General features: G+C 47.9%; 1 protein-coding gene across 1 annotated transcript; it reads right to left on the bottom strand.

Annotated features, from left to right (window-relative positions):
• Positions 1-4,875: 4,875 nt before the first annotated feature.
• ASIP (agouti signaling protein) lies at positions 4,876-7,983 on the bottom strand. Its single transcript, XM_028487399.2, has 3 exons — positions 7,824-7,983; positions 6,513-6,577; positions 4,876-5,262 (listed from the first exon to the last, which is right to left on the bottom strand). Exons 1-3 carry the CDS (start codon positions 7,981-7,983, stop codon positions 5,086-5,088), a joined length of 402 nt encoding a protein of 133 aa, XP_028343200.1. The 3' UTR covers positions 4,876-5,085.
• Positions 7,984-8,384: the final 401 nt, after the last annotated feature.

Here is an 8,384-nt window from a genome sequence, read left to right on the forward strand (position 1 = left end):
CAATGGCTTGTAAATGTGATCTTATAAAATTAGGTAATTTAGGAAGGTTTTTATCATTATCATCATTATATTAATTTTTCTTTAGTAGTCGTGATTTTATTATTGCTCTGGTAGTCTGTGCAGCCACTGGATCCAGGAATTCCAAAGAGGAGCTCTGAAAGATGTGAAAATCTTCAAGAGTCAAAGGAATGAAGCTCTTTGCTGGGCTCTGCAGATAACAAGGCACGATCATCATCATCATCATCAACATCACCATTAGGTGGTGCCACCTCCCAGACTCTACAACTCCCATAGCCAGCTGGGAGAGCTGACAATAGCTACTGTCTCTCTGCAAGCCATCAGTATAAAACTCTTTTCTGGAGTGAACATAAACATTGGATGATTTTACTGAGAAAACAGAAGACATTCCTGCCCTACCCCCAGTCCCACAACACACACCCCCTTTGCCTCACAATAAATATACTTCGTGCATGGAAGAAGAAAGGGAGGAACACGTTTATTCTAGACTAATCTGAAGTTCACTACAGATGGTTTGGCTAATTCAGTTAAAATTAAATTATTTTCTTTACCTGTCCTGTCCCCTTCACATATGGGAATTGGTTTTTGGAGTTAAATTCCTTTATAAAGTTCCTATTGTATGACTGGGAGTAATTTCTTGACAGTGGGTGAAGATGCTACATCTGTAATTGTTCAAACAGGTGGAGGCACTTAGAGTAAGGATCCAAAGATTGCCAATTAGGTTGGCCTCTGGTCCACAAGCCAGGAAGGGATTTGAGGTCCTGAGGATCTACCCCTCAGGGTAGTGGTTTTCGGAGTATATTGCTTCTGTAGAACCATAAGCTTCAACTTCTACTTTGAAAAACTTTGAAGCCATTTAAAAGTAATAAAAACATTCATGTTTAAATGTGCTAGGCACCAAATTTTAACACGTAGGAGATCACCTGGACTAGATTTTGAAATAAACCTCTTGCTGTTTCTGTTTAACAGGAGACTGTTCTGAGGTCACAGGGTGAGCTGTTAAAGCCTTTTTGTGGGCTTCCCTGGTGGCGCAGTGCTTGGGAATCTGCCTGCCTAATGCAGGGGACACGGGTTCGAGCCCTGGTCTGGGAAGATCCCACATGCCGCGGAGCAGCTAAGTCTGTGAGCCACAACTACTGAGCCTGCGCATCTGGAGCCTGTGCTCTGCAACGGAAGAGGCCGCGACAGTGAGAGGCCCGCGCACCGCGATGAAGAGTAAGGGGGGCCCCCGCCCCCCGCAACTAGAGAAAGCCCTCCCACAAAAACGAAGACCCAACACAGCAAAAAAAAAAAAAACAAAAAACGTTTTTGCAACAACTTCTCTGTGTGAATTAGACCTTTTTCGGTATTGTGCAACCAAAACAAAAGATGGAAAAAAACTGGTTGCTGAGGCTGTTATGGGAGGGCAACCGTTAATCTCTAATCTCTGATTTCAAATTTTTGTGTGCATCATTACAACCTTATAGTAACTTAAAACTGTTTCAATGTGTATTATATAATGGGGCTCCCCCTTAAGAATTCAACTGAGGAAAGGGTACCTCTCCTAAAAAAAAAATGAAAACCATTGCTTCAGATTATGTTGCAGAATTTCTGGTGCCAAAAGTGTCCTCAGAATAAATCCAGAGACCAGCTCTCTCATAGTGGCCAGTTGTAGATTTTGCCCTCCAGTAACTGTATCTTTGTTTTTTTTTAATTGGAGAATTACCCCTCCCACATTTCGAACAGACTTTGTGGGACTGTCTATCAAGATGGGCCACCCTTTCCTGGGTACCACTTCAGGTCAATCAGATTCCCTCTCTTGGGAATTTGAGTTATGAATGGTCCCATGCAAGAACTGAAGTGGTTGGAGGTGACTTATCCCATAGCTTTGCCCTGAAAACGCTGTCCATTGGTTTCTTTGGCCTGGCTCCTTTCACATCCCTCAGGGACCTATCCTTTCTGAGGCCTGTTGTATGGCTTTTCCTTCGATTTTTTGAGGTCTCCAGACCTCTCCAGTAGACTACCGCTCCCCTTTATTTGTTTCTTAGGCTAACCCGAATCGTTTCTGTTGTTTGCAACCAAAACATTCTGACTGATTTACTCCGAATTTTGCAAATGGGGAAATGGTAGTAGCATCAAGAGGTCAGTGACTTATTCAAGGCCACACTGTGAGAACTTTGGCACAAGTGTAAGGCCATGCTCTACAAGAAGAAATGATCCTAAATCAATATCCACAAAAGTAGAACAAATATATCTAGGACAGAATTCACCTTTGCACTTTGTGTGTGTATGGGGCAGGGGGGAGAGAAATATGAATAATGGTGTGGGAAATAGGGTGTGTGTGTCCCAGATCTTCACAACTCTGAGTCACAGATGTTTTTCAATTCTGGTCACTCAGGCAGGATTTTGCAGAGACCCAGAACCATTCTCTCAGGACCCTAAGGCTTGAGGAGGAATTCTGAAAAGGTGGATGAATCTTAGGCTCTCAAGCTGAAGGGGAACTTGGGCAGATAAATACCTAACCAGGGATCTGAGTCAACAGAAGTAAGAACTGAGAGTCTGAGGGAACAGACCAAACATGCTAACAATGGTTCTAACCTTTAACAAGGGCTGGTGGTCATGGTCCACTGGACCATGAGCTCTGTTAGGAGAGGATTGGACTTGTTCACCACAGTATTCACAGCACCTGGCACAATGCCTGGCACCTAGTACGTGCTCAATACACATTTGCTGAGTGAGTGAATGGGTTGAGCTTCCATGCGGTTGTCTGGACTCAGCAGCCTAGTGGTTTTGTCACTAATGGACTGGGTCTTTGGCTTTGCATCTCTGGCCTCACTCATAGGGGCCAAATGGTGCCTGGTAGGTGAGCAATGTCTGGAAAACACAGGAGCAGCAGCTGCAGTATATTCCCAATATTCTAATTACTGATGACATTTACTCAGCAGCATCTGTGGTACAAGGAACAAAAGGTTATTGCCCTGTGGGCGTGCAGCCAAAATGACAGAAAACAAAAACAAGCAACTGGTAGCTTTTCTCTGTCTGTGTGTGTATGTTGCTTGTTGTGTTAAGGTATAAGAAGCAACACTATTTTAGATTTATAACAAGAACAGCAAGACTGATTATATCCCATTTTACAGACAAGTAAATAGAAGCCCAGAGAAACACAGACTTTCCCAATGTGCAGAGTCGTGTCCCCAGCCTAGCCTGGAGCACCCATCTTTTTGTGTGTGTGCTCTGTCGGCAGCTCGAGCTCTGTCCAGTCCAGGGTCTTGTTTGCCTCCTCCATTCCATACTGGTTATGTCATTGCAGGCACAACAAGGGTCTCCAGTTGAGAAAGGTCCTTGGAAAGGAGCGAGTTTTAAAACATTTGAAAGAGGGAAGATTGTAAGTTGACAAGTGTGTCAGGGGAGGTGGCCCCATCTGTGCTGACCCCAGAGTCCCACTGTCCTCACCTCCAAGGACCAAGATACATGGTGGTTACCAGGGCTGAGGCAACTGCTCCACATTATTCTGTCACATAGCCTCTTTTTAGACTCTTTCTCATGTACAGACAGGCCTTGTTAGCATTATTTTTTAAAAAATTATCTTCTTACATCACCATCGTTTGCAGTTTCTTCTTTCTTGCTTATAGTGATTCCTTGGGGAAGAGCTCCAGCTCTGGGAGACGCCGACAGGTGAAACCTCAGCTTTTCTACCTTTTCAACTGGCAGGGATGCCCTCAGCCAAGCAGGGCAAGTAGGTGATGTCATTTAGAACCCTTTCCTCTCAAGGTGCTGGGAGTTTTCATGTGACTGCGCCCACACAGACCCTGTTCCTACTTTACCACCTCTCTCCCCCAAACAGCACCTCCCAGGGTCCTTCCAGAGATAAAATGCTGCATTTCAGTTTCCCACAGACTCAGAATCTCTAAGGATAGAATCTCGGGCAACAGTTTGGGACACTAGGAGACAGGCCCCTGATAATCCAGGACAAAAGTTGCTGCCTACTCACCACGCCCAGGCCCACTGCCTCCTTCCTGGCTGACAGAGCCGGGGCAGGGAGTGAGGAATGATTCCTGAACACCTGTTTCCTACTTGGGAGAGCCCAAACTCTAGGCTTTCAGAATTAAAAATGGCTGGGGACCAATGATCAGTGTTCATTTAGCCTGGGAGTGGGAAAACTCAATCAGATTCTCTTTCTAGGGCATTTGAATTATGAATGGTCCCATGCAAGAACTGAAGCTGTTGGAGGTGATTTATCCCATAGTCTTGCCCTGAAAACATTGCCCATTGTTTTCTTTGACCTAGCTCCTTTCACATCCCTCAGAGTCCTATCCTTTCTGAGGTTTGTGGTATGGCTTTTCCTTTGATTCTTTGAGGTCCTCAGACCTCTCCAGTAGACTACCGCCCTCCTTTGTCTCTTAGGCTAGCCATTTTGGGGGAGCCTCCTAAGGCTCTAGGGTCCTCAGGCCAGAGCAATGCCCAGTCACAATCAGCCACCCCAGTTTGTATCCGCGGACCCCTTAGGACAGACAGCCCAGTGAGACTGTGTATGGAGTTGTAGCCTTTTTTGTTTTGGGGCTGCTGAGGGGAGCTCCTTAGAAGGGGGAAAGGGTGAAACACTGAAAAGCAGTTCCTTAATGGTTCCTTTCTGCCTCCCTGGTTTTGGAGGCAGCTTCGGGTGTTCCCAGGCTTAAAGGAAGGGGGCAGCATTGTCTCTGGCGGCCACACCCAGAGATGGGCTTACCAGGAGGGCAGCCTCAGGGCCAGGTAACCAGGTTTCCCCAGGCCCAGCAGAGAGCAAGTGCGCAGCCCGCGGAACTTCTGCGGTGAAGGGGACTCGGCGAAGGGAAAAGGATCTTTCGGGTTCTTTAAAGAAACAGCCACACACCTTTCATTAGCCTACATATATTTGAATTTTAGCCCAGCCCAAGCCAAGTCTCCTTGAAGCCCCGCCTCCTGAAAGCTCCGCCCCAACGTCAGTAGCCACGCCCACTCCCTGTTCTAGGAAGCCACACCTACTAGAGATCGCCCGGCCCAGAAGGGCCCGTCCGGAGAGCCCCGCCCCTGGAAGCCCCGCCCCACCCCGCCCACCACCCAGAGGCGCGCTCAGCAGGTGGGGTTGAGCACGCGGCAGGAACAGGCGCTGCGGAAGAAGCGGCACTGGCAGAAGGCGCACGGGTCGCAGCAGGCGGGCGCCGGCGGCTTGCAGCTGTCGCGGGTGGCCACGCAGGGGCCAGGCGGCGGGGGCCGGGGCCGTGCCACCTTCTTCATCGAAGCCTTTTTCTGCGGGGAAACGCCGGGGCTGCCCGAGCAGTCCACGTCCGCCCCACTCGCCCTCACCTCTGCCTGGGGACTCCTTGGACTATGGAGGCCCCCGACCAGACATCCCTACCTGCTCCCCACCGCCCGCTCGACTGATGCCCATAGGGCACCCCAGCGGGTCCCCGCTTGCTCCCCCAACAATGCCCCACTTCATCAAAACTTAACTGGCTCCGGCCTGGCCTCTTCTCTCCCTAGGGTATCCCACTTAGCTCCACCGTTTTTAACTACCGTCTCTGTTGTATTCCCCTTCCAGTGTAGCCACAATGCCTGTCAGTTCTGCCTTTACAATAGATCCGGAGTCTACCCACTGCTTCACTACCGCTGCTACCCTGGGCTGGGCCCCTGTCTGCTGCTCTTGCCCCCTTACAGTCCAACCTCCAGTGCACAAAAGGGACCTCTCAGAAGACCTATGATGGCATCACACTCGGGCTTAAAGCACGCCCTCCCTCCCCGTTACTTTGGTCCTTGTGGCCCTCTGTGGTTTGGCCCACCCACCTCTCCCACCGGTCTTTACCACACTGCCTTCTGTGCACCGAACACAAGAAATGAGTTCCTACTGCAGGACCTTTGAGTTTGCTACTCCCTTTCCTGGGGACATTCTTTGCTGTGCTGTCCAATACAGGCAGCCACCACTCAGCCATATGTGGCTGCTGAGTACCTGAAATGTGTCTAGTGCAACTGAGGAACTGAGTTTTCAAAAAGCAAGGTTTTATTTTCATTTTACTTATTTTTAGGGTTACTTTCTATTTATGTCAAGTGATACTGGTTTTCTATCATGGTTATATAGGTTTTTAAATAACTATATAACCATGATAGAAAAGTTTTAAAATTAAAGTTTTAATTTTAAACAAATAAATAGGTGAAACTCAGATATGGTAAAAGTTGTGGAAATGGTTCTGAAATGACTGAGGTTTGGGAAACATTGCATTCATCCAAAAGAATGAGTGATGGTGAAATTTCAGACAGGGTGTGAGCTAGTATAGGAAGATACTTTTTAGCAGGTAAGCCAGTTTGCTCAGTGAACCTTAGCTTTCTGGGCCTCAGCTCCTGGGGGTCTGGTTCAGGGCTTGAGGCCAGGAAGTTTTGGTAGCTTTCAGTTTCTTTTGGGCATGTAGTCCTGGGAAATCTTTTATTTAGTTCCTAGCCAGAGCTTGGGGATCCTCTCCCTTTAAGTCCAGTCCCACCCCAACAATGTGAGCTCCCAGGCCTACCTTGGAAGATCTTTTCTTTTTTTCCGCTTCTTTTCTGCTGATATTTTTGGATTTCTTGTTCTGTGCTTCAAAGAGAGAAGGAGCAAAGCCAGTCTCTGAGGGCCCTGAGCTGCAATGAAGTGGGAGGAGCAGAGGGGGCTCCAGGAAGCCCCAGGGTAGGGGAGAGGATGAAGGGTTGGCTGGATAGATCACATCTTGGGACTTAGGCCAGCAGGTACTTGTTAGCCTGGCTGCAGACCTGGAGCCAGAGACTGAGAGCAAAGAGTCCTCTGAGGGAAAGCAAAGGCGGCCCTGGAAAATGGACTCAGTGTCTTGTACATGGATGGACTTGTTTTTCCTGTATCCCTATTTTCCATTTCTCAGAGCTTTGGAGCCAGGCATACCTGATTTGAATCCTGACTCTGCCATGTAACAGCTTTGTGGCCTTGAGCAACCTACTTAATCTCCTTAAGACTCAGTTTTCTTATCTGCAAGTAGGATACTGTAATACCTACCTTGAAGAATTATCTTGAGGATAAATGAGGTATGTTTATAAAGCAGAAAGTCTGACACATCGAAGGTGATCAATCAATGTTAATGTGCCCCAGTCCCTTCCCTGATATATCTAGAATATCCTCTTTTTGAAGTGAGAGACAAGTCAGCAAGGAATATTAGTTTTGAGCTTAGGTTCTGGAGTTAAACACCTGGGTTTGAATTCTGGCTCTGCCAATTAAGAACTGTGTGTTAGTTACTTAACTTTTCTAAGACTTAATTTACTTAGCTGTGAAATAAAATAGAAATAAAAATAATACTTCACAGTGCCTACTCAGCACAAAATAAGTATATATGTTATTATTATTATTGTCAGATGAAGTCGAACCAGAAGATCTCCATGCCAGGCTCTAATGCCCCTGATATTTTCTTCCAAGCAGTCATTTTCAATTCTCAACCCTGGCATGAAAGGACTAGTTCATCCCAGACTTGCTTATATTCTGCAGCATTTCCTAAAATTTTTACCATTGATAGGAGTTCCGTGACTCATTAAGTTTCAGAAATGGTAAGTTAAACCAAATTCACCAAGTGTCATGACTTTAAGGTTTCTCAGAGCCTCTAACATGCTAAGCTGAGTATTCGATTGGTGGCAGGCAGGGCTTTCCTAAACCAAATGAGTTAAGGGGCACTTTATTCCTCCAGGATTGTTTTGAGGAATGAGCACGAAGGAGCTCTGACCTATGGCAGTGGATCCTGGTATCAGCTTGGGGAGTGTGTTTGACATCCTGCAGTTCTCTTGGGCCAGAGCCTGGAGGCTGGGCCCCAGGCCAGGCTACCTACCCACAATAGAGACAGAAGGGAAATCCAACAGCTTCATGGAAGAGTTGCTCCTCAGGCTCCTTTCATCTCTGGGCTTTTCCTCAGGTGCCAGGTGGCTGTAGGCAGTGAGGAAGCACAGGCAGACCAGCAGGGTAGCCAGGAGGAGGCGGGTGACATCCATTCCGGGAGGCCTGAGTGGGACAGAGAAGGCAGTCAGGTAGGCCAGTGGTCCTGGCAAATGGATGTGCCCTTCTGCTTTCTTTGGGCTGGTGCTCTGACCCCATTCCACACCCCAGTGTCCCAGGGGAGCTGGAGGACCAGCAAGGCTTGGGACAGGGAAGGGGAACTGATGAAGGAAGAAGAGAGAAAAGGAGAGATGGGAGAGGAAGAAAGAAAGACAAGAAAGGGAGGGAGGGACTTCCCTGGTGGTGCAGTGGTTAAGAACCTGCTTGCCACTGCAGGGGACACGGGTTGGAGCCCTGGTCCGGGAACATCCCACATGCTGTGGAGCAACTAAGCCCGTGCCCCACAACTGCTGAGCCCGCGAGCCACAACTACTGAAGCCCGCACGCCTAGAGCCCG

Source organism: Physeter macrocephalus, unplaced genomic scaffold, assembly GCF_002837175.3.
Source record: "Physeter macrocephalus isolate SW-GA unplaced genomic scaffold, ASM283717v5 random_1833, whole genome shotgun sequence".
NCBI classification, from domain to species: Eukaryota; Metazoa; Chordata; class Mammalia; order Artiodactyla; family Physeteridae; genus Physeter; species Physeter macrocephalus.

Excerpts from the sequence above, each read along its gene's own strand:
- ASIP (XM_028487399.2), bottom strand. The coding sequence starts at position 7,983 with ATGGATGTCACCCGCCTCCTCCTGGCTACCCTGCTGGTCTGCCTGTGC. Across the intron at positions 6,578-7,823 it reads CCCTTCTGTCTCTATTGTGG|CACAGAACAAGAAATCCAAA; the intron begins GTAGGTAGCCTG and ends CTCTCTTTGAAG. Across the intron at positions 5,263-6,512 it reads AAAAGAAAAGATCTTCCAAG|AAAAAGGCTTCGATGAAGAA; the intron begins GTAGGCCTGGGA and ends GTTTCCCCGCAG.